Source organism: Oncorhynchus gorbuscha, linkage group LG16 (assembly GCF_021184085.1).
Source record: "Oncorhynchus gorbuscha isolate QuinsamMale2020 ecotype Even-year linkage group LG16, OgorEven_v1.0, whole genome shotgun sequence".
Taxonomy (NCBI): Eukaryota; Metazoa; Chordata; class Actinopteri; order Salmoniformes; family Salmonidae; genus Oncorhynchus; species Oncorhynchus gorbuscha.
The window spans coordinates 32,959,530-32,979,138 of record NC_060188.1 but is presented as its reverse complement, the minus strand read 5'-3'; the positions used below and the strand labels follow the sequence as shown (position 1 = coordinate 32,979,138).

Below are 19,609 nucleotides of genomic sequence, written 5' to 3'. Positions count from 1 at the left end.
CCAGCAAGCACCAGGACCGTCTCCTAAAGTTAATTCAGCTGCGGGATCGGGGCACCACCAGTACAGAGCTTGCTCAGGAATGGCAATAGGCAGGTGTGAGTGTATCGGCACGCACAGTGAGGTGAAGACTTTTGGAGGATGGTCTGGTGTCAAGAAGGGCAGCAAAGAAGCCACTTCTCTCCAGGGAAAACATCAGGGACAGACTGATATTCTGCAAAAGGTACAGGGATTGGACTGCTGAGGACTGGGGTAATGTCATTTTCTCTGATGAATCCCCTTTCCGATTGTTTGGGGCATCCGGGAAAAAAAGCTTGTCTGGAGAAGGTGAGCGCTACCATTAGTCCTGTGTCATGCCAACAGTAAAGCATCCTGAGACCATTCATGTGTGGGGTTGCTTCTCAGCCAATGGAGTGGGCTCGCTCACAATCTTGCCTAAGAACACAGCCATGAATAAAGAATGGTACTAACACATCCTCCGAGAACAACTTCTCCCAACCATCCAGGAATAGCTTAGTGACGAACAATGCCTTTTCCAGCATGATGGAGCACTTTGCCATAAGGCAAAAGTGATAACTAAGTGGCTCAAGGGAACACAACATTGATATTTTGGGTCCATGGCCAGGAAACTCCCCAGACCTTAATCCCATTGAGAATGTGTGGTCAATCCTCAAAAGGCGGGTGGATAAACAAAACCCACAAATTCTGATTAAGGGAACACTTTTAAACAACACAATGTAACTCCAAGTCAATCACACTTCTGTGAAATCAAACTGTCCACTTAGGAAGCAACACTGATTGATTGACAATAAATTCCACATGCTGTTGTGCAAATGGAATAGACAACAGGTGGAAATTATAGGCATTTAGCAAGACACTCCCAATAAAGGAGTGGTTCTGCAGGTGGTGACCAGACCACTTCTCAGTTCCTATGCTTCCTGGCTGATGTTTTGGTCACTTTTGAATGCTGGCGGTGCTTTCACTCTAGTGGTAGCATGAGACGGAGTCTACAACCCACACAAGTGGCTCAGGTAGTGCAGCTCATCCAGGATGGAACATCAATGCGAGTTGTGGCAATGTTTGCTGTGTCTGTCAGCGTAGTGTCCAAAGCATGGAGGCGCTACCAGGAGACAGGCCAGTACATCAGAAGACGTGAAGGAGGCCGTAGGAGGGCAACAACCCAGCAGCAGGACCGCTACCTCCGCCTTTGTGCAAGGAGGAGCAGGAGGAGCACTGCTAGAGCCCTGCAAAATGACTTCCAGCAGGCCATAAATGTGCATGTGTCTCCTCAAACGGTCAGAAACAGACTCCATGAGGGTGGTATGAGGGCCCGACGTCCACAGGTGGGGGTTGTGCTCTACAGCCCAACACCGTGCAGGACGTTTGGCATTTTCCAGAGAACACCAAGATTGGCAAATTTGCCACTGGCGCCCTGTGCTCTTCACAGATGAAAGCAGGTTCACACTGAGCACATGTGACAGACGTGACAGAGTCTGGAGACGCCGTGGAGAACGTTCTGCTGCCTGCAACATCCTCCAGCATGACCGGTTTGGTGGTGGGTCAGTCATGGCGTGGGGTGGCATTTCTTTGGGGGGCCACACAGCCCTCCATGTGCTCGCCAGAGCTAGCCTGACTGCCATTAGGTACCGATATGAGATCCTCAGACCCCTTGTGAGACCATATGCTGGTGCGGTTGGCCCTGGGTTCCTCCTAATGCAAGACAATGCTAGACCTCATGTGGCTGGAGTGTGTCAGCAGTTCCTGCAAGAGGAAGGCATTGATGCTATGGACTGGCCTGCCCGTTCCCCAGACCTGAATCCAATTGAGCACATCTGGGACATCATGTCTCGCTCCATCCACCAGACTGTCCAGGAGTTGGCGGATGCTTTAGTCCAGGTCTGGGAGGAGATCCCTCAGGAGACCATCCGCCACCTCATCAGGAGCATGCCCAGGCGTTGTAGGGCGGTCATACAGGCAGGTGGAGGCCACACACACTACTGAGCCTCATTTTGACTTGTTTTAAGGACATTACATCAAAGTTGGATCAGCCTGTAGTGTGGTTTTCCACTTTAATGTTGAGTGTGACTCCAAATCCAGACCTCCATGGGTTGATAAATTTGATTTCCATTGATCATTTTTGTGTGATTTTGTTGTCAGCACATTCAACTATGTAAAGAAAAAAGTATTTAATAAGAATATTTAATTCATTCAGATCTAGGATGTGTTATTTTAGTGCTCCCTTTATTTTTTGAGCAGTGTACTTCAGTATTCCATAGTAACATCTGACAAAAATATCTAAAGACACTGAAGCAGCAAACTTTGTGGAAATTAATATTTGCGTCATTCTCAAAACCTTTGGCCACGACTGTATATATACCATAGCCTGGCAAATTTCCAGGTGAATATATATATATATATATATATATATATATATATATATATATATATTGTCATTGTAACACAGCAAATAGTTATCAGTAGCTAGGTTTCCATCCAATTGGTGACAGATTTTCATGAGTATACTCTTCAAATCTCAAAGAAAATATGCACATTTATGTTGTTGTTTTTTGCACAAACTGTTGCGTTAAATAGAAAATGTGGCTACCCATCCTGGCACGTGCGCTCTAGCCAACAGCTGACAGATACATTGCGGTGCAGGTAGGCTGTGCGGGTAGGCTAGTCTGCATGATGAGATAATTATGGATAATAGCGAGAATATTTGTATTTGTCAAACGGCAGTCACGCATCGATCATCATGTTACCAGAATAAGACCCTAGATATGTATTGGAAAGCGGTATCAAACCCGTCGTGCACGTTCACCACCCTGTGAACTTAATCATAATTTATTTAATATGTATCCTAAAACTGCATGGTTTCACGAGTCATCGTGGGAGGACAACACACCATATAATCGTGACTCCCAAGTGTACGTCGATGTGATTGTTATAAATCGATATCAATATCTGCGCAGAAAGGCTTTTCCATCGCCATTTCGCGCATAATACATTTTACCTACACAAAAAGATCCCACCATGTCAAACGAACAAATTAGCTGTTTGCATTTATATAATTGTACAGAAACTTCCTGTTTCCATCAAAGCTGTTTAGAAAAACATTTATAGGCTACAGTATGACTTTACTCACATAAAAACGGTGGGTGTAAACAAGGTTACTAGGTAGGTTGGCGCCAGATTTTAATGCCAATTTTCTCAAATCGGCATAAAAACTATAGGACCTATGCGCATTTTACCACCAGAGATGTTTAATTTTGCGCTTAAATTCCCACGTACCGAAAAAAAGGTTATATGGGTTTCCATTGCATTTTAAACTCTACTGTTGTATTTCTGATACAAATGTTTTGCATTAGCGATTGTTCCCACTCCAGTATTGGCACGTGTGCTCTAGCCAACACTTTGCAGATAAACTACATGAGATCAGGCTATGTTGGACAATATAGCGAAATTATTTTTATTTGTCAAATGGCAGCCAAGCATCGATGATCATGTCACGAGAATAAAACCCTCTACATTTATTGGAAAGGATCATCGTGCTCATCACCTTGAATTTAAATTTTACCACCCTGTGAAGTTCATAAACATGCCGGCTATTTAATCTGTAGCCTAATAGAGCTCGCCAGTTTTTAGTCTTAAAACCCGGAAATAAATTACCTGTTGTTCGTTGAGCAATCCATCCCAATGGGAGAATGTATGGGAAAGAATAGGGATTTGAAAAAACGCAGAAAATAAGGTCTGAGGTTACTATTAGCCCAAAAGCCCAAAACAGCCTGGCTGTTTCAACCCCCCATCATGACCCCAAAGGGGCTCCGTAGAACCTAGTCCACTGCTAATAGACAAAGATTACAAACATTCAACCATGGAAGTTAAAAGAGGAAAGCGAAAGTTGATGTATCTTTTTTGACACTCCTTGAGAGGTTCACTTGGTTTCCCTTGCCACTATCTATAGTCTATATGAGTTCATTGCGTTTTGTTTGGCTGATAGGCCATCATTTGCTGCATATCTGATAATCAACGACAATCGAATTACACACAATTTACCTAGACTTCTCCAAACCTTGGTGCCATTAACACAGTTTTTGGGTTGTTTTGGAGGATGTGAATGGAATGGCCACGTCTAGAGTCTCCACTAGTTACCACAGCCACAAAGTCAAAGTTGGCTACAGGCTATCGTAAAAATGTATGAAAACAAAAAGGGTTATGCATAAGGTTAGCAGTATGGTTAGGGTTGCGGTTGAGGTTAGGTGTTAAATCAGATTTTAAGAAGATAAATGGTAGAAATAGGCGGGGTTTATGACTTTGATTATGGTACCTAGTGACGACCCAATTCTAGGGCTGCCACTCCTACGGAAAGTCCTTAGGGCAAGTCACAAGCCAACCTAAAGAGGAATTAGCCTATCAAATTGATCTAGTCCCAAACCCATGCATTTAGGCTACATTTTTTAAATGCACAACTACAGTGAAAAATGGTGCCTATCCTTGTTGCAGACAGTTAAATGCGGACTAAATATGTCTTAATTAGGTCTGAATACAACACCGAATACAACAGATGTAGACCTTAGTGATTTGCTTACCTACAATGCAGTTTTTTTTTAAGTATTAAAGTATTTACTAAAATAAACTGAAGTAAAAAATAAATAAAAAATACAAATAAAAAAGAAGAAAATTGAAAAATAACAAATAATTAAAGAGCCCACAATAAAATAACAGTAACGAGGCTATATACAGGGGGTACCGGTACAGAGTCAATGTGCTTTTACACCTGCATTGTTTGCTGTTTGGGGTTTTAGGCTGGGTTTCTGTACAGCACTTTGAGATATCAGCTGATGTACGAAGGGCTATATAAATACATTTGATTTGATTTGCGGGGGGCACAGGTTAGTCAAGGTAATTAAGGTATTTTGTACATGTAGGTAAAGTGACTATACACAGCAGTGTAAAAATGCAAATAGTCTGGGTAGCCTTTTGATTAGCTGTTCAGGAGTCTTATGGCTTGGGGGTAGAAGCTAGTAAGAGCTTTTTGGACCGAAACTTGCCGCTTGACGTGCGATAGCAGAGAGAACAGTCTATGACTAGGGTGGCTGGAGTCTTTGGCAATTTTTAGGGCCTTCCTCTGACACCGCCTGGTATAGATGTCCTGGATGGCAGGAAGCTTGGCCCCAGTGATGTACTGGGCCGTACGCACCACCCTCTGAGGTGCATTGCGGTTGGAGGCCGAGCAGTTGCCATACCAGGTGGTGATGCACCCAGTCAGGATGCTCTCGATGGTGCAGTTGTATAACTTTTTGAGGATCTGAGGACCCATGCCAAATATTTTCAGTCTCCTGAGGGGAAATAGGTGTTGGTGTGTTTGGACCATGATAGTTTGTTGGTGATGTGGACACCAAGGAACTTGAAGCTCTCAACCTGCTCCACTACAGCCCCGTTGATGAGAATGGGGGTGTGCTCGGCCCTCCTTTTCCTGTAGTCCACTATCATCTCCTTTGTCTTAATCACGTTGAGGGAGAGGTTGTTATCCTGGCACCACACTGCCAGGTCTCTGACCTCCTCCCTATAGGCTGTCTCATCGTTGTCAGTGATCAGGCATACCACTGTTGTGTCATCGGCAAACTTAATGATGGCGTTGGAGTCGTACTTAGCCATGCAGTCATGGGTGAACACGGAGTACAGGAGGGGACTGAGCACATACCCCTGAGGGGTCCCATGTTGAGGATCAGTGTGGCAGATATGTTTTTTATTTTTTTTATATAACCAGGTAGGCTAGTTGAGAACAAGTTCTCATTTGCAACTGCGACCTGGCCAAGATAAAGCATAGCAGTGTGAACAGACAACACAGAGTTACACATGGAGTAAACGGGTTAAGGGTTGCCTACCCTTAACACCTGGGGGCGGCCCGTCAGGAAGTCCAGGATCCAGGTGCAGACGGAGGTGTTTAGTCCCAGGGTCCTTAGCTTAGTGATGAGCTTTGAGGGCTCTATGGTGTTGAAAGCTGAGCTGTAGTCAATGAACAGCATTCTCACGTAGGTGTTCCTTTGGTCCAGGTGGGAAAGGGCAGTGTGGAGTGCAATAGAGATTGCATAATCTGTGCATTTTTTTCTTAACTGTATTCTTAACTGCCTAATAAACACATCCAGCAGAAAATGTCTCTTCTACTTTCAGAAATGTTGTGGGACTGTGGTTCAGGCCGGGGGAGGTTCTGGAGGTTTTCGTGGCGAGAGGAGTGTAGCCTGGCTGGCGACACAGTTTAGCCCTCAGGGTAAACTGGGAATGAAGCATTCACTCCCCTCGCTCTCTGTAATTTTGAGTTCAGTTGGGTTGGGTGCCTTCACAGTGCAGTGCAGTCTCGCCGAGGGACTATGGATACACTCTGAAGAGTTCAACGCTTCACAATAGGCCTATTGTTTTGGTTTTATCTTGGGGAGTTGATGTTTACTTTTTAAACTTGAATTTCAACTTACTAGGGCCTTTCTTACGAGTCTCCTCTATTTCTGGAGGTTTTTATTAGGGGGGTGAAGGAGGACCGTGCAGGATGAATGGAACTACTTCTGAGAAGGCGGCATCGAGCCTGTCGTCTGATCTCCACTCCACAGTGAGCTGCCACCCGGGCGCCAATGATTTGCCGATACTGCCAAAGTCCTCTCCCATGGACATGGAGTATTACAGCGGCCAGACGACGCACAGCCACCACGACTACTACCCCAGCCACGGTCAGTCCTGCTTGCAACCAATGAAGCCATACTCGTATCATCACCACTACAATCTCCATGGGGCCTACATTGCCAAATCGGAAAACCCGTATCCTCATACGCAATACGCTCATTATACCCGGGACATACAGTCACATCTCCAAGATACCGGTAAGATTTACGCATGAGGCACGTTGCCATTTTTGGTGAATCTCGAAGTTATGTTTATTACTATTTTGACACGTGGCCGATGTTAAATCAACTATCCAAAAGGCTTATCGACAACGAGGACCAACGTTTATGCCACAGAATTTAAATGTGCCTACTTAAAATTCTATAAATCTAATTTACATTTGGTCAGCCTAATTGGTGTTAGGAATTCATTTGTTTGTCGGATGTCTTTTGATTTGGAGTCATTTATCAACTAAATTTGGCCTACCTTTATGGAAAAAACATGATTTCACATGTGGAAAATCACATGATTTATTACACATGTAACAATTCCACATGTCAAATCACGTGGTTTTGGAACACTTTACATGTGATGATATTTCTTTACACGATGCCCTGCAATTGAAATTAGGATGTCCTCAGAAAGCTACAAACTATACAGTGTTTTTCCACTTAGCAGATACAGTAATTTACATACATAATTACAATGTTTATTTATACAGTAATTATTATTCAACATGTCCTCATGTGGGATTTGAACTCACAACCTTGGTTCATGGCACTCAACACTTCCTGCTATGCCACCATGTCTGTGTCAATGACTGATTTCACCACTATTCCTACACTGGACTTCAAGTAAATCTCAGTTTTGTATAATACACTCAAGAAAAGCGATTATATTTGTCATGGTGATTCAGGAGTAACATTAAAACATAATTTTTTATGCCACACTGACTTTAGACAACTATACAGAAACCCCTTAAAATGCTGAGATAAATCAACTAAATCAATAGTGAGAGAATAGTCAGATTAACTGATGACTAAAATAGCAGTGCAAATGGGCAGTCTTTTAGACTTTGTGGCGCAGCAGAAAGAGCAGCACAACCCAAATCCAGAGGTTGTGAGTTTAAATCCCAGGTTGGGTCATGTTGAAAAGTCAGTACTAAGTGATCAAAATAACCATATTGATTAAATATTTATGCACTTTTTTTATTACACATTTTATCTCAACAATGTTCGCCTTACATTAAAGCTAGAATCCTTAATTGAAACAATAACAAAGTGGGCATCCCGCCTTTGTTTTGGTAAAAAGCTGAGAGATGGGCCTGGAGAAATGTAACCATTCTCAAATTCATAGACAGAGCAATTGATCCATGGTATGTCACAATTATAGTTTACATTATATTTTGAGGCTATACAGTGTTTGTTTACATTTACATTGTTTACAAACATTGGAGTAAAACAAGCTTGCATTTTGGGTTCTGCTGCGGTAGGGCAGTTGATCTAAGCTTGTGAGGCATTTATAAGTTGTATTATTCAAGTATCAATGGGCATATATCGATAATTGATCATTAAAGCCCAACATGTATGTACATTTTTCACATCTGAATCTGCAATTCATATGTGAAGTGAAAACATTATCCTTCTCACATGTATAAAGGGGGTGTTAACATGTGAACTCTAAATTGACTACATTTGAACATCTGACCTCAGCTATTTCAGCTATTTCACATGTGAAACTGTAAATGTCACATGCTTTTTTGTAAGGGAAGTAATGAAATGGTATGGCGATTTTAAATCTGGAATCCTTATTTGGAAAAATGTTCAAATGTTGTCACATGTAGTTTCATGGTATAAAGTGTTGACATTTTGCATCTCCATGTTGTCACATTTATTTCATATGAGATGTTTTCATATGTGCTGAGATGATTTCACATGTGTACTTTCATGTTATCACATGTTTCCCATGTTATTTTCAAAAATCCTTATGGCTATACTATACAAATTGAGTAGGACAAGGCATGTAGACAGTATGTCAAGAATATATTTGTTGCTATTCTGCATTCTAGGCTGCAAAGCCAACATGTGATATGGGACAACTTTTAATTAAAATAAAATCAGCTAAAGCCTACCCCAGTTGTATTTTTGTCAAAATTCTGAAAGGTACCAAACAGTCATTCTGATTCCTATGTAAAATAGCCTTTTGAGTTAATAAAATATCACCCATAATATTTGTTTTGAATAGAAGTGCTCAGAATATGAGAAACTTTTTTTTTGCGCTGGTGGCAAACCAGCAGGAAGTTTGAAAAGACAGGCTTGAGTGGGCGGGAGCTTATATTCATGACCTCGTCTTGACTGACAGCTCTTTGAAACGCCTATGTCAAGCAACTTGGTTTCAGTGAGCAGTGTTGCAGTAAAAATCCTCTCAAGCTAATTTAGTGGTTCACTAAGCATCTCAAACAACATTGAAATTGCATCAATAATGTCAAATGTTTTATACATCTCCCGTTTGGCATGTCTCTTGTGATGTGTTGATTTGACAACTGCGTCAGAGTATTGAACCCTTTTCCCCGCCTTTTGTTCCATGCTGGTTGAAGACCTAGCTAACCCGTAGCCAGCTAACACCAGACACAGATAATATAATAATAATAATATATGCCATTTAGCAGACGCTTTTATCCAAAGCGACTTACAGTCATGTGTGCATACATTCTACGTATGGGTGGTCCCGGGGATCGAACCCACTACCCTGGCGTTAGAAGCGCCATGCTCTACCAACTGAGCTACAGAAGGACCAAGATCTAGCTAACCCGTAGCCAGCTAACACCATACACAGATGAAGACCTAGCTAACCCGTAGCCAGCTAACACCAGACACAGATGAAGACCTAGCTAACCCGTAGCCAGCTAACACCAGACACAGATGAAGACCTAGCTAACCCGTAGCCAGCTAACACCAGACACAGATGAAGACCGAGCTAACCCGTAGCTAGCTAACACCAGACACAGATGAAGACCTAGCTAACCCGTAGCCAGCTAACACCAGACACAGATGAAGACCTAGCTAACCCGTAGCCAGCTAACACCAGACACAGATGAAGACCTAGCTAAACAGTAGCCAGCTAACACCAGACACAGATGAAGACCTAGCTAACCAGTACCCAGCTAACACCAGACACAGATGAAGACCTAGCTTACCCGTAGCCAGCTAACACCAGACACAAATGAAGACCTAGCTAACCAGTAGCCAGCTAACACCAGACACAGATAAAGACCGAGCTAACCCGTAGCCAGCTAACACCAGACACAGATGAAGACCTAGCTAACCCGTAGCCAGCTAACACCAGACACAGATAAAGAACGAGCAAACCCGTAGCCAGCTAACACCAGACACAGATAAAGACCTAGCTAACCCGTAGCCAGCTAACACCAGACACAGATGAAGACCTAGCTAACCCGTAGCCAGCTAACACCAGACACAGATGAAGATCTAGCTAACCAGTAGCTAGCTAACACCAGACACATATGAAGATCTAGCTAACCAGTAGCTAGCTAACACCAGACACAGATGAAGATCTAGCTAACCAGTAGCTAGCTAACACCAGACACAGATGAAGACCTAGCTAACCCGTAGCTAGCTAACACCAGACACAGATGAAGATCTAGCTAACCAGTAGCTAGCTAACACCAGACACAGATGAAGATCTAGCTAACCAGTAGCTAGCTAACATCAGACACAGATGAAGATTTAGCTAACCAGTAGCCAGCTAACACCAGACACAGATGAAGACCTAGCTAACCAGTAGCTAGCTAACACCAGACACAGATGAAGATGTAGCTAACCAGTAGCTAGCTAACACCAGACACAGATGAAGATCTAGCTAACCAGTAGCTAGCTAACACCAGACACAGATGAAGATCTAGCTAACCAGTAGCCAGCTAACACCAGACACAGATGAAGACCTAGCTAACCAGTAGCTAGCTAACACCAGACACAGATGAAGACCTAGCTTTAATAATCCCACCTCCTGAATCCAAGTGTTTGACACGGGGGAGGGGACCAATGGTTTCATCCTAATATCATCCAATTTGACTGTTCATGGCCTTTAAGATGAGCTCCCAGGGAATAGTGCATTATATCATACAATTCAAATGACCCATTAGGCCTAGCCTACTTTGACCGTTTTGCAATAACACACTATGCTATTAAGCTCTTAAATAATCTAAATTGTTCATATGGCCTAGAATGCAAATTAAATGCAGCCTATTCTGTAAATGCCAAAATTGGTTTTGCAAAGCAGCTGAAACCTTCACATTTGAGAGAGAACTGCTATTGTGTTTGTGTTGTCAATGGTAATTGTAGTGTTGTTAACAATGTTTAGGGATCTAGGCCCTATAATATACCATTTATCGTTTTATCCAGAAATAATATTTCTCTTCGAACTGGCCCGAAGCCAACATCAGGTGTCACATCATGCCAGTCTGGCACACATTGCTTTTTGGCTCAATAGCCTGACTTAGAGTTTTGACTTGATCACTGCATGTGAAAACACCCCAACAGCCTATATACTCAATGCATCAATCATCCTGTCTCATTAGTGGGCATATCCCATAATAATGTGAGGGGCATTGAAATCTCTTGGACAAAGACATTTTGTGCACTAAACCCTGTTTATGCTATGGAGTAGAGCATATTTCAGAACTGGTATAAAATAAAATAAATGTAAGGCAGAATTATATTTTTTTTAATTGATGTTGACTAATGAAATACATCATCATTCATCTTTTATCATAATAGTTTTCATTAATCTGTTATCATAATATTTTATTTCTGTAGGCATAGGCCTATAGCCTACTGTTGAAGCCCACTGTAGGCCTAGTGTAAATGTATAAGCCTCTCAAGTCCTTTAGCCTACTAATGCTCTGTCATTTTTCAGTGAAAGAGGAACCAGAGCCTGAGGTGAGAATGGTCAACGGAAAGCCTAGAAAAATCCGAAAACCTCGCACCATATATTCTAGTTACCAGCTCGCTGCGTTGCAACATCGCTTCCAGGGAACTCAGTATTTGTCTCTTCCTGAGAGAACCGAACTAGCGGCTCAACTCGACGTGACACAAACACAGGTGAGGAAGCCAACAGGCCACACATACCACTGTTATGACACGCTGTTGAGAGATTTGTATCTCTATGATTTATGTTCATTTGTCTAATAAAAACCATGAACTATACTGGCATCTTTTTGCATACTGTAATTCTACATCTAGTGAATCATCTGAGATGTTATAGATTCTTTATCGTTTCCTACATTCACAAGTATGTGGTCCATTTGCAACAACTCTTAGTCGAAAACTCAAAAACAGATCAACAAAAAGGCAGTTGTTTTAAAACTCTTAAGCACATGTTCAATTGACTTTAGTACAACACACAAAATCATACAGTCACTTTTTCACCAAACGGAATCAGTGTTTCATCTAGAAAGACATGTTTCACATTGCGAAACATGTTCATGTAAAGTAATAGCCTTTCACAATGTGATAATCACAAGACTTGTTACTATTACTTCATCCGACTGTTCCTTAATTGATGACCACTTAAACGTTTGGTAAAACTATAGATGGTACACGTAAACGTGTTTGTCTACAACAGATTTTGAGAATTGCATCATAAAAAAGTATGTCTGTAAGGTAGAAACATAAAAAAGATATGATATAAACTCGAATGTACTGCTATGATGATGACTATTATGATTTTACTTCACAGTAAGTAAAAAATAAAAAAAAATCTGATCAGAAATGTTCTGTATGTAACAAATCAAAGTTAATCGGTCGCGTACACAGATGAGCAAATGTTACAGCAGGTGCAGCGAAAAGCTTGTGTTTATAGCTCCTACAGTGCAGTAATACAATACCAATACACACATAATCCAGAAAGTCCAAAACAAGAAAGAAATGCATCCCCTACACAATACATATGTATCCAAAATGAAGTTTGCCATGACAAAATGTTTTCCCCCAGGTGCATGAACAATGAGGATATTTACTGCAAATTCGATGAGAATCTATGGCCAAATGCTCAAGACAGGCTTAATGCAAACTAGTACCTGCTAAAATGTATATTTCTTTCATTTGAGTACATTGCGAAAGATGTCTTCAATGATCACGCCTTTGGAAATGTGATGTTCCGTCAATTTGAATGGGTAGTGCAGGTGTATAGCCTAATGTAAAACAGTGTAGTGTACTGTAATGTACAGACTGAGGTGTACTACATTCAAAGGACAGTTTGGAAACATGTATCTTACAATTCACCAAATACTTGTAAAAAAATAGTACCAAAGCGATATTTAAAAAACGCGGTATTGTTTATATTATATGTCAAACAACCGGGGTTATTAACCTCTTCCTGTCATTTTCATATCTGATAATTGATAGCTTCATTAATTGATCTAAGTTTGCATCTGGATTCCAAATTTCAATGCAACATAATTAGGTATATTCTATTCTAATAAGGCCTAGGGTGTCAATATGAAATTACAACCCTTCGCTAGATAATACATTTTTAACCCATACCTTCACATTTTCTGGTACAAACATCCCGACCTTCTATATAAACCTGTAGCTCAAATATGTTTTCTTCCAGGTCAAGATCTGGTTCCAGAATCGCCGTTCCAAATTCAAGAAGCTGTACATGAACGGGGAAGTTCTACTGGACAACAGCCCAGGAGCCAGTGACTCTATGTCCTGCAATTCACCCCTGTCCCCGGCCATTTGGGACCGTAGTGTACCCACAGACCCCGCCACTAGAGAGCAGGCTCCCCAGCCCTCCCTCGGCTCCACTCTGTGTTATGTGGAGAACTACACTCATCACTGGTATCAACAGACCTCACAGTCACGCTCACAGCACTCAGGACTGGTTCATCAGCACACAACACCACCTAAGAATATGGGGGCGGTGTACTAACACAAAATGTACCGGTACAAACTGTGGGTTAACAACATGGCTCATTGGAAATAAAGCCTAGAGGGCTGTGATGGGATTTGTGTGCCAATACAGAGGGCTGAACTTCACGGACAATTTGGGAAACATGCACAAGGACTTGTCTCTGTTGTATACAAATTGTATACAAAAAGAACGGACAAATCCAAATCCATATTCTGTTTAGATAGAGTGATGAGACGCTAATGTTAGCAGTGGCTCATTTCACTCTGTTGGAGAGATTTGATATGAGAATGGATAGAATGGCAGCCTATTTGGTGGTACTTTCCTTTACGGTGGCCCACTGGGGTCCTTTCAGATTCTTTGATCTACAGCTATGCAAATATATACCGTCGGTGCATTCAACGCCATTTTGTTTCTTCACAATATGAAACACTCACAGATACATGGAAGTAGCGTGTACCATTTTCGTACATTTGTTCATTATACTTGTCATTTGTTGCATTTATATAGATGTCATCAAGGCTCAATTCAACATTTTATTTCACAATGGTTCAAAACAAAACATCTCTTGGAAGTTGCAGAGAACTATAGGGGGAAAGAAATGTGTATTTGGTACTCTTTGCGTTTGCAATCGATTTTTTGGTAAAAGCCATAAACTCAGGTTATTTATAATGTAGCCTATTTTATACTCTATTGATCTGTTAGTAGAAAGTCAATGTGACAATTTTGTGCCTGAGAAAAACACATTTTATAGGTAGTCTTTGGAGTGAATAATAAAGTTTTTGTTTTTATTAATTCTATTTACACCAATTGAAATCATGTAATATTTTTACACACACACACACACACACGCACACACGCACGCACACACACACACACACACACACACACACAAAAGTGTAAATGACCCCTTGAGATAACATTCAAATCTTGTTTCCATAAACTTCTTTATACAAATGATCCATTGAAACAGTTGTAAGGACAAAATGGAATAAAGTTTACTGTGAAATATAATGATTGTACATGTTTCAATATTGTCCTTCAGTACTGTACTGACATCACTTCTTTTTTTATCCCCTTTTTCTTCCCAATTGTTAGTAGTTACTGTCTTGTCTCATCGCTACAACTCCCGTACGGGCTCGGGAGAGACGAAGGTCGAGAGCCACGCGTCCTCCGAAACACAACCCAACCAAGCCGCACTGCTTCTTAACACAGCGCGCATCCAACCCGGAAGCCAGCCGCACCAATGTGTCAGAGGAAACACCTTACACCGAGCAACCTGGTCAGCATGCACTGCGCCCGGCCCGCCACAGGAGTCGCTAGTGCGAGATGAGACAAGGATATCCCTACCAGCCAAACGCTAGGCCAATTGTGCGTCTCCCCATGGACCTTCCGGTCGCTGCCGGCTGCGACAGAGCCTGGGCTCAAACCCAGAGTCTCTGGTGGCACAGTGCCTTATAACCACTGTGCCACCCATGTGCGATCAAAGGTGTGATCATTGAAGACGTCTTTCACAATAAAATCAAAAGAAATAAATTAAAGAAACAATCTTTAGCAGGCACTAGTTTTCAATCAAGCCTGTCTTGAGCATTTTGCCATAGGTTTTGATCGAAATGGCAGTAAATATCTTCATTGTTCATGTACCTTGGGAAAAACCTTTTGGTCTAAATAGGTCTGGATTGAAATCATTGCATGCCTCCTCCATGGCCTGAAGGAGGGTGGTACGCTCATGGGGATGGTAATCATACATCTTCCGCCTGTATGGTAATCATGTATTGTATTTTGCAGTATTGTACTTATATATTATAGTGGTCCTGTATGTGGCTCAGTTCATAAAAGTATGGCACTAGCAACACCAGAATTGTGTGTTGGATTCTCACCAGGGTCACATACCAAAATGTGTGGCCGTGTCTGCTGTGTAAATGGCATATATTACAGTACTCGCTTATGGGGAAATGACATGATTACACATAGAAAATCACATGATTGCGCATTTTATTTCACATCTGAAATTTCAACCATGTTGTTTTGGAACACTGGTTATTTTTTACAGGTGATTCCCTGCAAACAAAAATGTGTCATTAGGATGTCACGCAGTCACAGTGTTTTCAACTGACATATTAGACACACATGATTACATTGTGTATGTTTATTTATACAATAATTTTTCAACATATCCTAACCTGGGATTTGAACTCACAACCTCTTGGTTCACAGCATTCAGATCTTCCTGCTACACCACGTCAATGACCGATTTCATCTGTATTCCTACACTGGACTTCAAAGTCAATCTCAGCAATGTTACAAATACACACAAAAAAAGTGATTATATTTATCCTAGTTATTCAGGAGTAACATTAAAACAGAATAATATGCCTCACCAACATTAGACAACTATACAGAAAACCCTCAAATTACTGAAATAATTCATTTAAATCAATCATGAGAGAATAGTCAGATCAACTGATGACTAAAATAGCAGTGCAGATGACACTATTTTGCTAAGTGCATGTATTATAGGTCATGAATCTGTAGGGGACTTCTGAGAATGTTACAGACTTTCTGACACAGCAGAAAGATCAGCGTACCCTAAATCCAGAGGTTGTGAGTTTTTAAAAGTCAGTACTAAGGGACCATGTCAAATGTAATCATGTTGATTAAAGATGTTTACACTATTTTAGCTGAACAGTGTACCACTTACCTTAAAACCCCCATACCATTTCATTACTTCCCTTACAAACAAACACATGTGAAATAGCTGTTTTCACGTTGAGCTGAGAGACACACGAGGTCAGTTGTTCACATGCAAAACCATATGTTCGCATGTATTTAATTTACAGTTCACACAATTTAGAGTTCACACCACCTTTTCACACGTGAGGAGAATAACAGTTGTTAAAATGTACCACATACTTGTGAAAAAGGCACTAACGCGATAGAAACAACTGTAGTTAAAGTTGTTAAGGAAGGACCAACTATATTTGGCGGCTCATGGGTTAAGTGTGTGAGGCAGACCGTTTGCCTGTCTGTCTGAGTCAGTGAGGTGAACATGCCCTGGATTTGGGAAGAGCTGCCAGCCTGCGTGTGAAGAAGCTGTGGGAGGTGACAGGCGGGCAGACACACTGGAGTCTCTGGATTTTAATAGCACACTACTGAGAGAGAGAGAGAGAGAGAGAGAGAGAGAGAGAGAGAGAGAGAGACTCAGTTAAGGAATGGGAGAGAGACAGTTGGAAGGGAAAGGAGACTGTGATGAAATAACAGTCCATCTCCCAGAATCCTTGCTTGCTTCAGGCGCTCGCATACCGACAAAGAGTACCAACAGTTTACCTGGCTGGTCTGTTTGCAGAGCTATAGAGTGACATGTGTCATCAGGGATGGATAGAGGGACAACAGGACATCATGGGAAGGGGATCCTACAGATGTAGGATCTTAAATTGAGCCAGTTTGCTACAGCAGGAAAATAAGCCTGCAGGAAATGTGGATTATAATTTATAGACATTTTTGTAGCGTGGAAAAACATTTTGTTGTACGGGAAAATCAAGTCTTGACATTTCAAAGTGAAAATTACAAACTTCCGAAGCCTTTTTCAACCTCAAATAGACTACAAGTTGTGTGACCAAATTAAGATCCTACATCTATAGATAGAGGCTGCTGTATTGGCCCGGAGGCCGGAGCACAGAGCATGGAAACCCCTTCATACCCCATCTTTAACAGGTTCCTTAATAACAGCCCCTGCTGGTCTGATTTTAAACGTATTCATTTTCTTTTCCTATCTTCTCCTTCTCCTCCTCCGGTCCAAAAATAAGTAGTGAGGATATGGATAACGTCCTATGGCAAGCACGTTTAGATATCTGCAATATTGGATTTGAAAGTAGTAGCTCAAAAAATCTTTGTTAGAATTCAAAACGCAAAGACAGAGACACAAAGAAACCCCTTACTCTCACTAACAAGTGGCATCATTCTGCAGTAATAAACATGAAAACACAATCATGTCTTCTTTGAGTTGATGGGAAGCTATGGAAGCTTGAAACGGTCAAATTCTGTGAAGTTTATCTTATGACTCAATGGGACAAACAATATAAATGTTGTAGTTAGCAGGAGGAGTGCCCCCTGGCTCTGTGTGTGGGCCTCTGGTCTCTCATGCCTCACTCAGCAGGCTGTCTGGACGCTTTAAGCCTTAGGAGATAGGAGTTGATTATATGTCTGGTGTGTGGGCTGAGGGGGTAGCATTGAAATTTTAGCCCACCAAACAACTTACACATACAACATTGTCATGGTAACTGAATCGTTAGCGAAGTTGGACATGATTGACCAGAATCAAACACACTTGAAAAACAAACAGAGTTGACCAAACATTAGGAACACCTTACTAATATTGAGTTGCACCCCCTTTTTCTCTCAGAACAGCCTCAATTCGTCGGGGCGTGGACTCTACAAGGTGTTGAAAGCGTCACACAGGGATGCTGGCCCATGTTGACTCCAATGCTTCCCAAAGTTGTGTCAAGTTGTCTGGGTGACCTTTGGGTGGTGGACCTTTCTTGATAAACATGGGAAACTGTTGAGTGTGAAAAGCCCAGCAGCGTTGCAGTTCTTGCCACAAGCTGGTACGCCTGGCACCTACTACCATACCCCATTCAAAGGCACTTAAATCTATTGTCTTGCCCATTCACCCTCTGAACGGCACACATACACGATCGATGTCTCAATTGTCTCAAGGCTAAAAATCCTTCAATAACCTGTCTCCTCCCCTTCATCAACACTGATTGAAGTGGATTTATTAACAAGTGACATAAATAAGAGATCATAGCTTTCACCTGGATAGTCTATATGTCATGGAAAGAGCAGGTGTCCTTAATGTTTTGTATTCTCAGTGCAGTAGGTTCAGCCACGGTCCATATCGAGTCAAACAAGAATCCATATTCCCACTCTTATTCTCACAAGCAAAACTATGGATGGGGTGTGGGGGTTATCTGGAGGTGGATTGGGTGGTTGGGCGCGAACTGAGAAGCACAGCTGAGGAGGACAGCATCCCAGCTTGCAGACGTCATACTGCCTCTCAAGGCAGGGAAGGGATATGGTTTCACTCCTACCACAAACATCACTCACCACTGTCATTTTCATATGGGGGGGGGGGGGACACAAACAAAGATGGGATGGAAGAGGCATGAGAGACAGCTGTGAGCTTTTCACTGGCCCTGGAATATTTACTCTCAGTGTTGATTGTTTGCAGCAGGGACACTTTTCTGCCATTTGCTTGGGGTGCTACTCACCGTAGACAGGGATGTATTGCACCTAAGGTTGGGTTTTAATTATAGACATGGTTGAGATAAGTCATGCTGAAATGACTGTATCTGTGGTGTAGGCTTACTTGTTTAGGACACTTTTCCCAGGTCGGAAGGTATAGGTCTATCCATAATCGTAGAAATCTCCCAAAAAATGAAGACATCATTTTTTTCTCGCTTTGCTGCACGCCTGTCTGTGGTTCACACACCTGTATCTCTAGCGGTTAGGAACATTGGGCCAGTAACTGAAAGGTGGCTGGTTCAAATCCCAGAGCAGGCAAGGTGGAAAAATCTGCTGTTCTGCCCTTGAGCAGTTAACCCCCAACAACTACTCCCCGGGTGCTGATAATGTGGACGTTGATTGTGAGGGGTTGGGTTAAATGTGGAAGACACATTTCGGTTGAATGCATTCAGTTGTGCAGCTGACTAGGTATCCCCACCATTAGCTAATGAGCCCTGTAAAATTGGCATGTCATGCTGCCACCAATGACTGGCTGCAACAGACAGGAAGTAATGTAAGTATGTGCATGCAAAACGAGGACACAACATTAGCACCTATGTTTGATTTGGGAAGGGGGGATAAATTCTTAATAACTGGTTTGAATAGGTTTCTTTCTTGTGCACTGCTCGGTAAATGACGCATAATTAATATAGGCCTAAACTGTCTACCGATTATGGACAAAGGGTTGCTTTATGTGCTCGTGGGAAATGGTAAACTGGGAAGTGGTAGCTAAGTCCACATG

The 19,609-nt window shown here is 42.0% G+C and overlaps 1 protein-coding gene across 1 annotated transcript; it reads left to right on the top strand.

The window, feature by feature from the left end:
* Positions 1–6,329: 6,329 nt before the first annotated feature.
* LOC124000437 (homeobox protein Dlx3b-like) lies at positions 6,330–14,709 on the top strand. The gene is made up of 3 exons (XM_046306788.1): positions 6,330–6,869; positions 11,587–11,771; positions 13,285–14,709. Exons 1-3 carry the CDS (start codon positions 6,542–6,544, stop codon positions 13,603–13,605), a joined length of 834 nt encoding a protein of 277 aa, XP_046162744.1. The 5' UTR covers positions 6,330–6,541; the 3' UTR covers positions 13,606–14,709.
* The last annotated feature ends 4,900 nt before the right edge of the window (positions 14,710–19,609 follow it).

What these genes read in the sequence shown, in the direction of transcription:
- LOC124000437 (XM_046306788.1), top strand. Translation starts at nt 6,542, where the DNA reads ATGAATGGAACTACTTCTGAGAAGGCGGCATCGAGCCTGTCGTCTGAT. An exon ending in GTCACATCTCCAAGATACCG is followed by an intron (nt 6,870 to 11,586) that starts GTAAGATTTACG and finishes GTCATTTTTCAG; the next exon opens with TGAAAGAGGAACCAGAGCCT. An exon ending in TCGACGTGACACAAACACAG is followed by an intron (nt 11,772 to 13,284) that starts GTGAGGAAGCCA and finishes GTTTTCTTCCAG; the next exon opens with GTCAAGATCTGGTTCCAGAA.